The following is a 17,726-nucleotide window of genomic DNA, read 5'->3' as shown; positions in this document are numbered from 1 at the left end:
GTTTTTGCAGATCTCGGATCAGATTTCGCAATTTGCGGGTTACCTTCTAGACACGACCATCACTTAGTCCTACGTGAGCTGCGTCTCCCTAATCAAAATTGATTGGTTTGCAGACGGGCGTACGTCTGACGTCAGCGCGTTGTCAATTCACGGTGGTGGCATGGAAGCCAATGCAGGTAGCCCATGCAGGTAGCCTTATGGCAGTTATGGCAGATTAATTTCGTTGCCGCTATAATAATATTATTCTGGCATTACTACCAGCAGCATCTTTGTATACTGGTAAGGTGCTGTTTTTTCTGGATAGCCTTCCAGACCGTTGGACCAGGTTCGGCTGTTTGGTCCTACACACCTGGGTTCCTCTGTGGAGGTTTCACACCTGTGTTGCTCTGATTAATTATCAAACTGAAAAGTTCGACGTCCACACCTACCAGGTATGTGAAAGGACCCTTAGATAATACACTTGAAATATTATAATATGTATGATATTTATACTGAAATGTATATAATACTTTAATTTACAATTTAATACATTTAATATGTGATTTAAACGTAGCTTTAACCCCACATTAATTCCTCTGCAGCTACTGAGATCTGCTTTGTCATTAAGCTAGCAGGTATTTAGCTGTTATTTTCTCCATCATTGGATTTAGCTACTACCTTATTGGATATGTGGAATAATAATAATTATTATCAAGATGTCAGTTCATCAATATACACATTTTTTATTTAACGTTAGGCATAACAGCTAGGGGGAAATCAGCAGGTGGATTTTTAGGTTTAGCTGGGGCTCACCTGATGCAGGTAAGCCTGGCATTTTTCTGCTTTATCTTTGTAGCTTGCTCTGGTTCTGTGTCAGAGAGGGCAGTCACTGTGTTTTGTTGTTACTGCAAATTATTAAGCTGTTTTCTCAGGAATCATACATTTCTATTTCTATGGCACACTTTATTTTTATGTAGTAACAGATTTCAAAGAGACAGATTCAGGTCTTAACTCATCAAATATGTAGTTTCTGTATTTTGACTTTGTTGGGTAGAATACTGATGTCAAGTATTAATTTAGGATATTTTAGAGTTGTAAGGAATGTGAAGCTGTTTGCCATCCCACATTAGTTCCTCTCTAAGCTGACTGACCTTTTTTTTTTAAATCACTCAACATGCATCTGCTCTTTTGTAAACTGAGCCTGGAGCTGTAGTGCACTTTGCACCAGTACTAGAACCTCTCTGTCTTTATTTCTCAGCTGTTGAGGGCTGATTTGTGATGAGGAGCATCAGTCAAATGCTGTCAAACAATGAATTTAATTCACAACATCACACTGGATTATGAATCAGTCTAATTGTAAGATCGTACGTAAAGAAAGGAACCTGGTGAGATGGCAGCCGACAACCAAAAAAAGCTCAAAATCCAGAAATGTGACTCAGAATCTACTGCATATTTCTTTTTTTTTCTTTTTAAAAAAAAAAGGAAAATACTGTAGTAGACATCCTGAAAATATAAATGGTCTTTTCCACGGTGCAGAGGGCAGAGATTAAAATAAAAGGCGAATTCTATGAGGCACTTAACACGACAATAACATCAAGAGAACAGAGAAACAAAAACAAGCACCGGGGAAGGTAATTACAGCATAAATCACCAACAGAAACAGAAAAAAGCATAAAAAGCATTATAGTTTAGCCAAACATTTCCCCAAATAACAAATAAACAATTAATATTATCGTAATGGATTCAAGTCCCCAAATAAGAACTGTATTAATGCTGAAAAAGAGAGCTCTACATTTAGCTCCCATAAAGCCTACTGGCACAAACCCTGAAACAGTGAGGTATTGCTGTTTTCACAACCATTAGCCACTTTCAGATTTACACCAGCAGGGTGCCAGCGGAGGAAACGTATCCATTTGATATTCACAACCCATTTGCTCACACAGTTGTTGGCTGACAAAGTTTATTGATTGGATTTTATGTGTAGCAACTACTTTTCCTTTTAGTCAAATTAGTAAAAGTAGATTACATCAATCCTGCTGATGTCGGCTGGATAATTCATATCTTAATTGACAGAAAAACAATTTACATTTGCTAATGGCTTTTGCAAATGGATTTCTGTGTGTGTGTTTGACTGCATTAGCTCTGCCTTCGCCCTGTATAGGCTCTCTGGGATGGCAACCGGGGAGCAGTTCGGCTCCCCCTTCATGCATTTAGAGGCTGACAGTTGACCTGTCATGAAATTTTACTTCAACTAATGAACTGGTTAATTCCACTTAAACGCTTTATGGCATGTTTCTCCCTTTCAAATAAACAGCGGCTTTATAAGAGCGATGCATCAGCTCTGTCAGTGATTAAATCGTTTTTTTGTTGCTTCCTACACAGAGGAAGGATGCTGTAAAAACCTTGAGCACTGGGAATGTCTGCAGCTGTAGCATCGTATGGCTCCCCCTGTATAGATTGTAGACATGCAGCTTCTTTTTTTTTTTTTCGTCCCAGTAAAGATTCAGGAGAGATGCTGTATCCTCCACGGACCGAAGCAAAGCATCTGTGAAGGTGATGGTGATCAGTCCTGACAGGTAAAATATGAGCCCGCTGACCTTAACTCCAGCATTATGGAGGACACACACATACAAACATTTGCAAACCTCAGACACATTGTACGTCTTTCTGTCTGTGTGTGTGTAGGAGTGCTTAAACCTGCAGTAGGTAGTATGTTTTTGGAATCACTGGGTAAAAATTCCATGGTAACCTTTCAGCATATTGTAATTCAAGTGCTCTGAGAGATAACTAGACTTCTGCACCTCCTCATGGCTCTGTTTTCAGGCTTTAAAAAATCATTCAAAAAGACTTTGACCAATCACAGGTCATTTCATAGAGGGAGCATTCCTATTGTCTGTTCATTCAACGAAGGCAACTGTCAATCACTCGCAAACTCTGATCAAACCGTCAAACTAGGCAGCGCTGATCAAATATGAATCACTATTCGGTTACTGTAATGACTATCTCTCATCTCAAATGTTTTCAGAAACATCTTGTAGTGTACTGTTTAGCTGTAAAATGAGAAAGTACACTACAAGATGTTTCTGAAAACATTTGAGGCGAGAAATAGACATTACAGTAACAGGATATTGATTCATAATTGATAAACGTTGCCTAGTTTGACCGTTTGATTGGAGTTCGCAAGTAATTGACAGCTGCTCAGAGACGGCAAGGCTCCAGCTGATTGTCTGTTTTCTTATGGTCTCTGAAATCTTGCAGATGCCATTAGGAGCACCGGAGGACACAGAGGCACATTATTTTTCAGATTACCTGTCTCATGCACTGCTGTCAGAATATAGCGACCTTTGGTAAATCATATTTGCTCCAGTTCTACCCACTGCTGCTTTAAGCCACATCAAAGTTCACACACGCACAGAAAGAAAGTGGTTGCACGTGTGGGTTTATGCATTCATATTCATATGTCACAGTGGGTGCACACAGTGATACATTAGCAGAATAGTCAGGTGTATATATGTGCACTTAATTCACTTTTGTGTCTGCCTGCTGGGAGCACACCTCCTCTTATTCTTCCGCTCCATCACTCTGCAGCCAAAGCTTTCAGTTAGCTCCTCAGCCCTAATTAACTGCCAAGATATGAATGCGCTAATCTGGGCTCTAAATCTTCAGTTCCACTGACAAAAGCTTTTACAGGCTGTCACAGCTGCATGATAAACAGCAGGGCTGCTTCCTTGCCTAGTGGACACAGTGCCATCTAGGGACCAGGTCTGGCAGCTCCGCTCTATTCTTTATCCCCGAGGGTATTTATTGCCATGCATACATAATGCATGTTAGTCTTGTAGGAAACCTCCACAAACAACAAAGTCTACTGTAATTTTGAGCAATTTGTCAAAGTGCATCTACTAGTTGTTAATTTTACTGAAATTAGAGTAATATTACCATAACTTTGAATGGATTATCACTGAAGTGGAACAAAATGTAGAAAATTCAAGTAGGTTAGTTTCCCCAGATGAGACTGGGCTGTGTAATACAGGAGCGAACGAGAGCACAGAGCCTGAGCTGCACACCAAAACACTGTTGCTCTGCAGTCGAGAGCGTCAACAGGCATGCGAGGATCGAGACAGAGCGTATGATGCCGGCGAAGGGTGCATGAGTACGTGGGTGCACATTTATACTGTATGTCTCCGTCTCCATCTGTATGTGTCAGTGAGTGATGTTCAAAACTCTGAGAGAGTGTGTGTGTGCTGTATCCACTACCTAGGGAGACAGGCCTCCTATCCAAGCTTGACAGTGTGATTGGATCCAGTGAGAATCCCAATGAAGCAATGAGTATCTCAGCGGCGGCTCCACTCCCTAGAGGGCCCCCACACGGCCCACAGGTCGGCCCCAGCCCTGCCTCCATGTTCAGACCAGATGGAAAGTGAGGCGGGTTGGGATCTGGGAAGCAAGAAAAAAAAAAAAAGGCGAGTGAACTTCAAACCGTTTCAGCTGCTGTGAAGGTGACTGCGGCAAAACCAGCTGTAAAATATGATCTGATCGTAAGTGATGGTGGCAGATAATTGTTGAGGCTGTCTGACTGGGGCTCTGTGTGCTGCTCAAGTCAGGTGTGCTGTGTTTGAATTCATGAAAACTCAACCAGGGTTAAGTGATAAAGATCAAATACAGGAAAATTCCAGCGATAAGTGACACATTTTTATCAAGATTGTCAAAAAAAATATTTTGGCTCTTTTTAAAACCGCTGTAAAAGATCAGAGTTGCTGGTAAAGGTGACTCCCCTCCTAATAACACGGCAAATTCAATACTAAATTCCACATGAGGCTTTTTTGCCTCCAGCCAGCCACTCGTAGCAAATAACAATCTGTTTTTAATTGAGTTGCCTGGTTATATAAAACTTTTAAAAACATCCATCTGGTTTATTTGGATGGCTCTTAGTCCTGGCAGGTGAACAGGATTTATATTGGGCGTACGGAAGCAGAAATACACAACACCAGGATTGCTCCAGTTAATAAGTTTAAACTAGTGATTTACTGAATTGTGTCACACCACTAAAACTTGAATATCTTAGCTGGTAAATGCTTATAATGTGTAAATCAGTTGCTTACATCTGTAGTGCCATCTGAATAAAAACATCAGCTATGTAGCAGAAAGTCATTGTTGCACCACAAGCTGTAGCATAACCTGAAGAGTGACCGTTTTAGGGGTCAAAACATATATTAAACTTCACTTCCAATGATTGTAAATGCAGGTATTACTTTGTTTTATTTATAAATGCATATGTGCGTTTCAGTGTTGGCAGTATTCAGTTTAGAATGAGAGGGAGATATTGTGATTAATGCTAACCGATCTTACATTATTTGGTCATGGGGAATGGGAATGTGACGATGCCGAAAAAATAACTGCTGATCTAACACAAAACACCACACAGTAAATAAGATTCAAAAGCCGAATTGTAGCAGTATACAGTCAGACACAAAGGTACGCTAATGCTAAGGGTTTCATTTTGGAGGTTACCGGTAGATTAATTATGAAGTTAGCCGACATTTTGTTAGTATTTCGTTAGCATAACATTAGCTAGCTTATCTTTGTCTGGATGAGCGTATACTTTGCATTTTGCTTGTAGATCTTAATGTCATATACCTATCCCTTTGTACTGTACACATCGGCTTCCAAAGATTTACATATTTTGAACTGCTAACAGGTTTTCACTAACGACAAAACCCATCAGTGACCGTAATGGTTGGTAAACTGTCATGGTCCTCCTAATTTGTAAGGATTGATATCATAAACTGACTTCAATTTTGTAATATATCATACCTTTGCCTTTGTCAGTTTCTATTTATATGGGTATTTGTCTTTTGCACATACTTTATACATTTCTGATGATGAACGATTGACAGATGACAGATTAATAGACCTGTGATGTAAACTGGGAAAAAAAAAGTTCGGAAACTTGTGTTTGGTGGATTATTTCTCTGTTGTTACAATGTTAATGGTCATTGTATTTTACATTGTTGGAAAGCCTGTTTATTTACCTCACAATGATGTCCAACTTGTAAGGATCGTGCATTTGTGGGATGAGCAGCACAGCTGATTATGTGGGTAGCGCCCAAGAAAAATTTGCCAAAATGCTCCCACATAATCAGCTGTGCTGCTCGTCCCACAAATGCACGATCCTTACAAGTTGGACATCATTGTGAAGGTAAATAAACAGGCTTTCCAACGATGTAAAATACAATGGCAGTTAGCATTGTAACAACAGAGAGATAATCGACCTAACACAAGTTTCCGAACTTTTTTTTCCCATTTTATATAATGAGTCTACCACAGCTCCATACGCTACCTTCCAAAAATGGCCACGCCGCCCCAGAATGCTCCACGTTTCCCTCTCCCTATTTACAACATTTGTCATAGCATTTTGTAAAGCAGATATGGTATATGTTATGAAATGTAATTTAGAAGTTCAAATAACTAAACAGCATTTTATAAAGTGCCTGGTAAGATTTCTCGCCCATATTCTAGGCCACCTCTTATCAGCAAGCTAACGTTAGCGTTGTTGGTTAATTCAGGTAGCTACTCAACAGTCCCACTTGTCAGCTGGTTGTAGGTGCAGCATAAATATTCAGTAAAAACGAATCTCTACATAAGAGCTAGTTTGTGTGGTGCAACCCATTTCAATTAAGTGTTATAGAAAACTCCACTTAACATTTCCATTATAACTAACTGTAAGTTCCAACTTAGCGGAGGTGTAGATAGGAATGATGTGCCATGGTTGCAGCAGGTGACTCTGGGCCATCCTTTCCTTTCGGACACCTTCTGTCCCATCATCATTATTTAATATTAAGATTCATGTCTTACCATTCACAATTTAAATTGAAAACAAAATTGATGAATTGAAGTTTGGCATTTCTCAAGCTGCCATTTCTTTTCACCATATTTTCCACAGCTGTTAAAATCTGTCTAAGCTAAGCCAAGTTTTATTCCTGCTGGTTCCAGTTGGTCAGTCACTGATATTACAGCAGCTGCATAGAGAAGGCTTCATTTAATTTGTTTTTGTAGATTTCATCCAAACCCGTTTCAAAATCAGTGCAGTATGAAGTAAAAGAATGAGCTATTTAGAAATGTTCACAGGAGGAATACAAAAAGAGATTTAGACCAGACTGAAGGGACCTGAGAGTCAGTACCCTAACGCAGGCTGTAATCACAGTTTCATGTGATGCAGTGAGTGATAAGTCGCCCAATGAACTAATGACACCGAGTCTGTGACTATTAGCCACGTCACTCAGGCACTCAAGTCAATTCACAACTGGATCGTAACCGTCTGGTTGCTGCGAGGCCATCCAGGGCTGCTCCATACCATTTAGCACAGGTCCTCACAAGTGATGATTACACTCGAGCGCGGCGTAAAGGACGTGATGAGCCCCCCGCTCACAGTGCCAGGAGAGGTCATTTTGGCATCACGATTGGCAGGCTGAATGACCGATCCCGCGCACCTGTCTGCCATCAAACATGGAAATCACCCCACTCACCCGTGACTGCTGCATATTCCATGAGCAAACACGACACTTCATCCTATTTTAAAATGGGTTATAAATACAAATTGTTGCACAACAATTGCACAAAAAAAAAACATGTTTTATTTTTTTTTTCTTCTCTAAGCCCAGGAGAAAATGAGGCTGATACGGAGACTCAGCTGCAATAACCCATTCACTTATTGAACGGCAGCGGCTGGATACACTCTCAGCCTCCGGGCTTAAACGAAAAAGCAGAGCATGGCTGCCTGATTGAATGGGTTTGTAATGCAAGCCAAATAGGTTTGTTCTAATGGGAATCAGCCTCGGTGGCTGCTGCAGAGGCTTAGGCCAGCACTATAACAGCAGTAAGCAGCGGGGGCAAACACCCCATCGCTGTTTGATTGGCTGTGAGAGGCAGAGGCAACACTAAGGGGTTGCTGTGTTTACTAATGGCCGTTTTAGGGAGGTAATATTAAATGAGCCTTAACTTGAGGAATCACAGCATTTGTGAGGAAGGGTTTATATGTACTGTATATACAGTATCTTTGCATGTGTATGTTGTGTGACTGTACTGGCTCAAGTGCTTCTCCACTGTGACAGGAAATTAGAGTTCCTGCCGTCGTGCCTTTGAGCAAAACACTGATTGGATCCTGAGTAGCTGCAGGGACTGTTGTATGGCTGACATCAATAATCTGAATCCCATGTCTAGGTGGGTACAAGATAGTCAAGATAAATTATCCTTACTAATATTGAATCTAAACCAGGGAAGCAACAATAAATGTTAAGATATGACACTAATAAGCACAGTCATACCTCTAGGCCTCCATTGTATGTTAGTTACATAAATAATTTTTTTTTTACTTCCCCCTATTGGAATCTAGCCACATAGTTTTATTTGCCCAAGTTTTAAGATATTCAGCAGAGATTTCTATTACAACCACAATACAATGGGGAAAATGAAATTTTAATTGTGATACTGGCAGCATTGAAAAGTTAAATTTAAGAAATTCAGCAGCAATCTGTCCTTTCAGAAACAATGTTCCAGTTCGGCAGAAAAAAATCTCAACACAATGTCCTTCTTATTTAGTATTTACAAAATCTTTTCTCACTGGAAGGAGTTGTTTAGTTGTCATCATGGTGATCCTCACAGTGTTGACTCGGAAGGAGTCAAAGTCATGGGTTAGGGCCCAATCCCAATATCCCTCCGAAGGACTTAAGCCCTGAACATATCATATTACCTTAACCATGCTGTGGGTTTTTGGTTTACGTTTTTTACTGCCTGATTTGAACGTCTTCTAGGCTCGAGGTAGCCTTATTGTCAAATAATCAATTCACTTAAATTAGATATACAGTAGCTATATTACACAACTTAAACCTGCAGTAGGCATAATGTTTTTGGCATCATTGGGAACAAATTCCATAATAACCTTTCAGCATATTGTAATTCAAGTGTTCTGAGAGAAAACTGGACTTCTGCACCTCCTCATGACTCTGTTTTCAGGCTTTAAAAAAATCTAGCCTGTGACAGGAGACTTTGGCCAATCACAGGTCATTTCAGAGAGAGCGTTCCTATTGGCTGTGCTGCGGCTGCTGGGCGGTGCTTGGTATTTCCTCAACTGATCCCAACATGGCTGCTGGGTCACAGAATTTCTCATTTTACAGCTAAACAGTACACAAAGACGTTTCTGAAAACATTTGAGGAGAGAAATAGGCATTACAGTAACAGAATATTGATTCATATTTGATCAGCGCTGCCTAGTTTGACTGTTTGGTCGGAGTTCACGAGTGATTGACAGCCGGCTCATAGGCGGCAGACTCCAAATCAGCTCTAATTGGTTGTTTTCCTCCGCTCTGTGAAATCTTGCAAATTCCATTAGGAGCACCGGAGGACACATATTTAATAAAAATAACTTTTTTAGATCACATTTGCTCCATTTGTACCCACTGCAGCTTTAAATACTACAATTGTGTAATATAGCATGCTTGCATTCCTCTGATTTCATGTGTTTTATGTACCATCTTAAATTCTTGTTAATGTGCTGAACACCCATCTGCCGTCCGCTTCGTTTACCTTTTTTTTTTTAATGCCTCCGGGCTTCCCCTGGTAACCCTGTGTTTAACATTACAAAGCTATGAATTGTGGGAAATTCCCTCAGGCAAAGTCTGCAGAAATTCGGACTTACAGAAAGTTTCCATAAAGGGCTCAAAATGTCTGCGAGAGAGCCCTCATGCACTTGACGACTTGACAGTGGGACAGCCCTAAACCCTCACAGACTTTGCGGAAACGCACCTTAAAGTCTACGAGTCATTCAGATTCAACATCAGAGAGACCCTCCTTGAACAGAGACAGAAGTTACAATCGATTCAATGTTTGTGTTTTTCTGTAAGGAACTGACCATTTAACTCAAGATATTTTTTTGTATCTGCATACTATTAGATGGCAAGTCTTTATGTTTGATGTGTCATGGTATGTGCAGGAACAGATTGGAGGGTCAGAACTGATGCCAACACATGGGAGCTGTCTGCCTCGTAATGAGCCACTGATACGACGCACCTGAGGGACGCCAGTGGTGCAGAGGTGGAAAATTGAACTGCTGAGAACTGAGGGCACAACTAAGCAGAAGGTAGGCAATATTCTCAAATCTTCCAATAACAATACATGTACTTGAGAGCTGTGTTTCTGAATGTGTTTTTTGCATGCATCACCCTGCTAATGACCTGATTTCTCAGCCTCTCCGCATTCATACAGACAGGGAAAGAAGCCTTATGAGTCCTTTTGAATAGATCTGAATACTACTGGCGCATTTTAAATAACCTTGACTGTCACTCTGCAATTTATTCTGACAAGTTTAGACAGATGTGTGTTCCAGTTCTCATGCATGTGCAAATGCAGATTACAAACTTTTCATTTTTACGTTGAGGCTGTGTTTTTCCTCTGTGGGGAAACCACAAATAAACACAAACCAGTGGAAAGCTCTGAATTTATTCATTACCATCTCTCAACCTGACAAAGTGGAGTAAAGCTGGACTAATGATGGGGCAGAATGTAAATGGGGGAAACCAGTCTGCTGGGAGCAGCAGGACTGATCTATGAGTTTGCATGTGTTTTGCAACCTAATATAGCTTAGATAAGCAGACGCTTTCCTAGGGACGGAGTTACAGTATAAAGAAGCATATTAGGGAGCCAGGGTTGTCTGTGAGTGTGACTTGACTTGCCAATTGTGATTTATTTAGAGAAATGTGAAGATACCAACGCTATGATGAATGAGGGGGTGAAAAAGCAAAACTCTGAGATTGCTCATTATCTTCAAATTTAAGCTTGAGCCCTTATAGGGAACGAATATTATTGCTGAAACTCACACTGCTCAATAAAGCAAAACACTCCTAATCGGCAATTTCATAGTCTCCATCTATCTGTATGACTTTCTGGACTCTGTGTTTAGTGCTAAACCCCTAACTGAAGCAGCTACCGCAAGTCAATAGATGAATGTAAAACCTACAGTATGTTTAGGGAGACACCACACAAGTGCAGAATTGTTCAATATTTTCTATGGACTTTGGCTTTCCAAATATACTTAGAACTTAAAAGGGGAAACAGGGATTGAGCGAAGGCTTAGTACAGCTTCGCAGCTCATTTTGGTCTAAGCTTAGTTGAGCTTTGCTTTCCTCCTGATGCTGCTTCATAAAACACAGACACATTTTGTCAGACTGGACCTGTAAGCTCCTGGACTACTGTACAGTATGTGGAACACTTTTTTATGCTTTGTTATTAAGTGTAACAAAAACTTTGCCTCTTCTAAATGCAAGACTTCTTTTCCTTTTGAAAATGATGTTAAGGAGATACCAGTGTTTCTTCAGAGGATTGGTCCGTAAATTTGCACTGCAGTGTGTTTAAAAAAAAAATGCCAAAACTCACATAAGCTTTGATTTTATTAAGGAGAAAGACTGCTTAGCTGTCAATTAAGTACTCTTTCTTCTCTTTGAATATTACAGGCTGCTGTACAAAAGACACCTGCAGAAGCTTTTAAAGGATTTGTGTTGTACAGCTGGCACACGCAAAGCTCCAAAACCCCAAAAGCTTGGATTTAGTGAAGGTGCTTTAATATTTTTGTTCTCTTTTGGGAAGTTTAGTTTCATACAGAACATTCATACTTGTATGTCTTGTTTCAGATTTTAAAGTGCCATGCTTCTCAAGAGAAACATGATTGCGGTGAGTATCACTGAAATGATTACCAAGTGGTGTAATTAATTTTACTTTGTGGAGGTAATCAACCATTAGAGCATCACAATTAAATCAATATAAAAAGACAGTGGACAGTCTACTATGACTAATGACTTTCTTATGACTATACATTTTATAACAATTTTTATGATTTACTATGCTGACTTTTTTGAAAATTTAATGACATACTATAGTATGACTTTTCATGACACTATATTTTGACTGAGTTTCTATGACTTTTTTTTGACATCCTATATTAGGACATTTCAACATACTTTACTATGACTTTTTTCGACATACTATGACGTTATATAACTTTTTACGACATACTAAATTATTGCTTTTTTGGACATGCTAAACTATGACGCTATATAACTTTTTTCGACATACTATACTATGACTTTTTAATTTTTTTGACATACTATACTGTGACTTTTTATAAATATTTTAGACATACTATAGTATGGCTTTTTTTTCCACTTACTATATTATGACTTTATAAAAAATTTAGACATACTGAACTATGAGTTTTTAATTTTTTCGACATACTATACTATGATTTTTTAATTTTTTCAACATACAACACTATGACTTTTAATATTTTTTCCGACATACTACACTGACATTTTTTAAATATTTTTGACATACTTTAGTATGACATTTTTTTCGACATACTATACTATACTATGACTTTTAATATTTTTTGACATACTATACTATGACCTTTTTTATTTTTTCAACATACTATACTATGACTTTTTAAAACATTTTTTACATAATATACTATGGCTTCTTTTTCCAAATACTATACTATGACTTTACATTTTTTAGACATAATATACTATGACTTTTAATATTTCTTCGACATACTATAATATGACTTATTTTTTCGACATACTATACTATGATTGTTTAAGTTTTTTTTTACATACTATGCTGACTTTTTTTTTTACATACTATACGATGACTTTTTTTCATCATACTATACTACGACTTTTAATATTTTTTCGACAAACTATACTATGACTTTTTTAGTTTTTCAACGTGCTATACTATGGCTTTTTTCCAACATACTATAATATGACTTCATATTTTTCCAACATACTATACTATGACTTAAACATTTTTAGACATACTATACTATGACTTCTTTTGACATACTATACTATGACTTTTAATATTTTTTCAACATACTATACTTTGAATTTTTTTTTTCAACATACTGTACTATGACTGTTTTATTTTTTCGACATATTATACTATGACTTTTTTTTCGACATACTATACTATGGCTTTTTTTTTCCAAACATACTATACTATGACTTTTGATATTTTTTCGACATACTACTGTGACTTTTTAAAAAATTTGAGACATATTTTTTGACATACCTACCTATACTATATGTCTTTTTGGACATTTTAATGAGATATAATACCAAGACTTCTTTTGACATCTTAATGACATACCTTTCCGAATCACTGCACCAAGTCTTGGGAAATGCAGCTCAAACAACTTTGAGAAATATTTACACAGCAGGTACTGTGTTTACATCTTTGAAGTTGAGCAGTGAATTAAAAAGAAGAAATTTTTCTCTCATGTGGCTTTTGATTGTTCTCACCAATGAAGGATTTTAGCAAAAAGCAAAAAATATACCGGTGGGAGTAGTTGGAATCTCAGCTGCTACAAAGCAAACACTATACTGTGAAATGAAGAGGACATCAAGTGTGCTTTGCTTATAAAACCAGACATTTGGCTGCATAGGGATTTATTCATAGTGCATATACTTCTTTCACATAAAAAATAGACTATCTATTTGTGCTTGTCTCTTTTTACAAATATATACTGCATGAAACAAAAAATAGAAAGTCATAAAGAAAATCGGTCATTAAAAGAGATGGGAAAACATGTCACATTTTCATGATGAAGACAACACAGTATGTCAGTAAAAAAACAAAACTACATATTGTTGAAAAGGCACCAGTGTTTTGTTTTGTTTAGTTATACTAAATAATTTTAGCACAAATACATTGGCATGATAATAACAATATAGTAAACAATAGTTAAAACAGCTGTTTAGTAGTTAAAATGTTGTAACAATGGCAAGAAATGTAACAGTGAAACTATTTTGGTTTAAACCTTTTTCAAATTCATTAAATACATTCAATTCAGGTTCTTATAAATAACATTTAAACACTTTACAGTATATCCTCCTTTCCAGTGTCCAAACTTATATCTCCTCCTCCAAAGTAGTTCTCAAAGTTTGCTGTGAAATCTCAGTCTTACTCTTCTGCTCTTGAGCACCTTCAGTGATTGCCTGGTTGAGGTAGTCGAGGAGGATTAGTGTTGAGTGCAAGGCCTCCAAGTACAGTCAAGTTGTTTCTTTGTTCTGGATGAGCACCAGGCAGGTAGAATCAGCTGTAAGCACCGTGTGTTTGGGTTTGTAGAGATAGAGATGAAGATAAAGGTTCACTTGAGGTTGAGCTAATCTGTGAGGGGTTTGGCCCCGTTGACTGGGGAGTCATCCAAGTCTGAACTGGTCAGGCGTTTGTGAGGAGCTGTGGCAGAAATGGGGCGAAGGGAAGGAAGGCGAAACGGTTATATTCCCTGTCTGTTTATCACCCAGTCACAGCCCAAACTGTGGGAGTACTATATTCCTTTTGATTGTTAATGGATCTATTCCATTACAAGTACTACTTCAATGATTAGCACTACCTGTTACTGCCAAATTAGTCATGAATACATGGAATAATTGTATTGTATATTAACACTAGTGTTAAATAGCCATAGATATGTTTTGGCCACCAGAATTCTTGGAGGTAAAAAAGACACAAAGCCACAGAAAGTACGCTCCTCTCACACTGTGCCAAATATCTGTAAGCAGCTTAGGAAAGTGCTACAAGTGATTTTGGCTAAGAGCCACTGGCAGTGATACAGACAGACACACTTCCAGAGCATTGATGGAAAGTTGGAGCTCTCGAGGCCATGTTGAAATACTGAATGAAAAAGTGACAATGCTCTTAAACTGCCACAGTGAAATTCATCACGTATAATTATGTATATCACAACTTCAAGTTTTATAATGATATATTTAACTGTGGCATTCAGCAGTAACCTGGATTTTCATTTTAGCCGTCTTTCTGCAGACTTGTGATGCTGTTTTACAAACCATTTAAAAATACTGTTATACGTTTTCAAATTATCTAGCAACGCAGAGATGCAGAAAAACATGACTACCATCAAAACAGTCAATAGATAAGCTGTCAGAGCACAGGTTTTGTAGCTTCAGTATATAAATACTCACAGAATGTGTCAGATCTCAGCGAGCTGCTCAGGAATGTGCTGGGGTCTTTTATAGAGGAAGAAAGAGCAGCCAGTTTCAGGCTCCTGGTAGTGGCGTCCAGCTTCTCATTCTGGAAGACAGGAGGACACAGTAACTGACAAAGTTGAGGGTCGACAGCCATGCTAGCCGCACTGTAAAAGTCTTTTCAGACAGTAAGTGACACTCCGCCTGCGTATCTGCTTGGATCTGTGGGGTCGCGAGTTAACGCCAGGTGCTCTATGTGTGGTAACCATGGAAACGGCTTCTGTGCACAACTGTATCCCTGCCGGTACAACTGCGCGGTATCGTGTATCCCTAATCACAGGTCGATTTGTTGACACATAGTGGCCATCCTTGTCTTTAATGCCAACCATAGACTGATACTAGATTGTTAACACTGTGGTTAAAACAATACGTAACGTTACCTCCCAATCACCCCCCTCCAGGTTTCTCCATCGTTGCCCCTGTGAGCATTGAAGTCCCCCAGCAGAACTTTAGAGTCTCCAGTCGGCGCCTTATCCAGGATGCCCCCAAAGTCTCCAAGAAGGTCAGGTACTCCAAGCTACTGTTTTGTGCCTCCTCTCTTTCAAACACACACAGAGCGAGAGACGCTTCGTCCGTCTCTGTAATTGCCTCAGTCCAAAAGTATTGAAAAAAGAGATGGCAATTATTTCCAAAATTCACTAAGTATTTATCTAACTCAATATTCTGCTTCGGTCCATACTTTTCGTCATTTAGCCTTTCAAAAACAGTTTTCACTCCTGCAATGCATTGGTCTTTTTAAAAAGCACTAATTAAAATGGGGAGAGCCCTACGGCAGTGGTGAAACATTAAAATTGTATAAAAATACAGTAAAGAGAGAAATGGGACCAACGTGTTAAAAATCAGCTCAATGCTTGAGGAATCCATAAAGACAAACCACTTCTGGGAAGATAAAGGCACTCTAAACAAACAAAAACACGAGGATCTACCCATCCAAAATGGAGATGTATTGGTAAACCACTTCTCCAATCTCTCTGGTCCAATAGAGAAGAATAAACAGCAAAAACACATACAAGTTAAACTGAAAGTGTAGAGTCAACCATCTGAACCCGCTAGATAAAATAACTTGAAACCTAGAAGGCCTGTAGTGTTGACAGCATCGTAAATGAACTGATAAAATTCACAGACATCAAATACCAATTGGATATACTAAAACTATTCAAAATAGTCCTTAACTCCGGGATCTCCCCCAATAATTGGAACCAAAGACTGATAACACTGCTTTATAAAATTGGAGACAAATTTGACCCCAATAACTACCGTGGATCTGTGTCAACAGCAACCTCAGGAAAATCCTCTGTATGATCATCAACCACAGACTCCTACTTTTCTGTAACAGACCACATTTTCAACCTCAGGGCACTAAGTGACGACCAAGTAAACAAAAACAAAAGCTAATTATTCTCCTGCTTTGTCAATGTATAATAGCCTTCGATTCAATTTGGCATGAGGGTCAGCTGAACAAACTGTTGGAAAGTCAGGTTGGCGGGAAAAAACCTATGACATCATAAAATCAATGTATGCAAAAACACACAGACTTCTTTCCCCAGAGAAGTTAGACAGGGATGCAGCTTGAGTCCAACCCTCTTCAGCATATACATCAATGAATTGCAGTCTGTAGCTCTGCCATCACCCTAGGAGACACTGAAGTCAAATGATCTGGTGCTCCTCTCTCCAACCAAAGAAGGGCTCCAACAGCACCTTGATCTTCTGCACAATTACCCAACAATACCCACTAATGATCAAAATTCAAAAGAGAGCATTTAAATGTTATAACCACCTAAAAGAAAGTGACCCTGACAAGCTCCAAAATAAAGCCCTCACCCACAGAGAGACTCTGGAGAGATGCCCCCTCAGCCAGCTGGTTCTAGGACTCTGTTCACAAACACTAGCAGAGCCCCAGACAGAAACCCCATTAGACTAAACCAAATTATAAGAAAACAAATAAAAAATGACTTTACACATAGGAGAGAATCAAACAAAGAACAGAGCAAATTGGAATGCTATTCGGCCCTAAATAGAGAATAAACAGTGGCAGAATACCTGACCGTGACTGACCCCAACACTGAGGACACCCTTGATTATGTACAGACTCAGTGAGCACTGCCTCGCCATTGAGAGAGGCCACCACAGGCAGACTGTGCACCCACTGCACACGACATGAGGTGGAAACAGACCCACACTTTTTAACTACCCGCCAACTTCACCAAGACATCAGAGACATATACTTCCCACAGATTACAAACACCCACAAAGATTTTGGAAAACATGAATAATAACAAAAAACTTCCATTCCTGCTAGGTGAAACACACACAGCAAGATTGATGAGCTGTTGTGACAGGAAAAGGGCATCCGATGGAATAAAAGCACCATGAAGACTGTCAATCAGCTGCGGATTTCTGTGCTGACCATTTGCACTGCGATCTCTGTACATAGACATACTGTACATATGTATTAAATACATCTCTCTAAATGTTGCAGTGTTTACACAGTTCTCACTTATTTCTATATTTTTTTAACTAACTACAATGTCTACATTTTTATTTTTTTAAATAAATCTGTATTCTTTATTGTACCTGCATTGTTTGTTTTTATTTCACACTTGCTTTTGCAATGTAAACGTATGTTTCCCATCGCCAATAAAGCCCTTTTGA

At 38.8% G+C, this 17,726-nt stretch overlaps 1 protein-coding gene and 1 long non-coding RNA gene across 6 annotated transcripts in view; one reads left to right on the top strand and one right to left on the bottom strand.

Annotated features, from left to right (window-relative positions):
• Positions 1–43: 43 nt before the first annotated feature.
• Positions 44–17,721, top strand: LOC141756138 (uncharacterized). Of its 3 annotated transcripts, XR_012591407.1 has the most exons (7): positions 45–431; positions 2,476–2,555; positions 4,238–4,443; positions 9,971–10,111; positions 11,658–11,697; positions 15,476–15,581; positions 17,374–17,721. It is a non-coding gene; the product is annotated as an uncharacterized LOC141756138 (long non-coding RNA). The 3 variants fall into 3 exon arrangements; XR_012591408.1 differs by having other exon boundaries at positions 44–431; positions 2,481–2,555; positions 15,476–17,457; XR_012591406.1 differs by having other exon boundaries at positions 47–431; positions 15,476–17,457.
• Positions 13,427–17,726, bottom strand: part of cep128 (centrosomal protein 128) — a 55,460-nt gene continuing 51,160 nt past the window's right edge. For all 3 annotated transcript variants that reach the window (XM_074615647.1, XM_074615649.1, XM_074615648.1), the window contains 2 exons: positions 15,012–15,120; positions 13,427–14,265 (listed from right to left, as the gene is read on the bottom strand). In XM_074615647.1, the coding sequence (XP_074471748.1) occupies positions 14,192–14,265; positions 15,012–15,120 (183 nt within the window). In that variant the 3' untranslated portion in view covers positions 13,427–14,191. The remainder of the gene's footprint in view (positions 14,266–15,011; positions 15,121–17,726) is intronic.

This window comes from Sebastes fasciatus, chromosome 18 (genome assembly GCF_043250625.1).
Source record: "Sebastes fasciatus isolate fSebFas1 chromosome 18, fSebFas1.pri, whole genome shotgun sequence".
Taxonomy (NCBI): Eukaryota; Metazoa; Chordata; class Actinopteri; order Perciformes; family Sebastidae; genus Sebastes; species Sebastes fasciatus.
The sequence above is the reverse complement of the archived record's forward strand: the minus strand, read 5'-3'. Positions and strand labels throughout refer to the sequence as shown.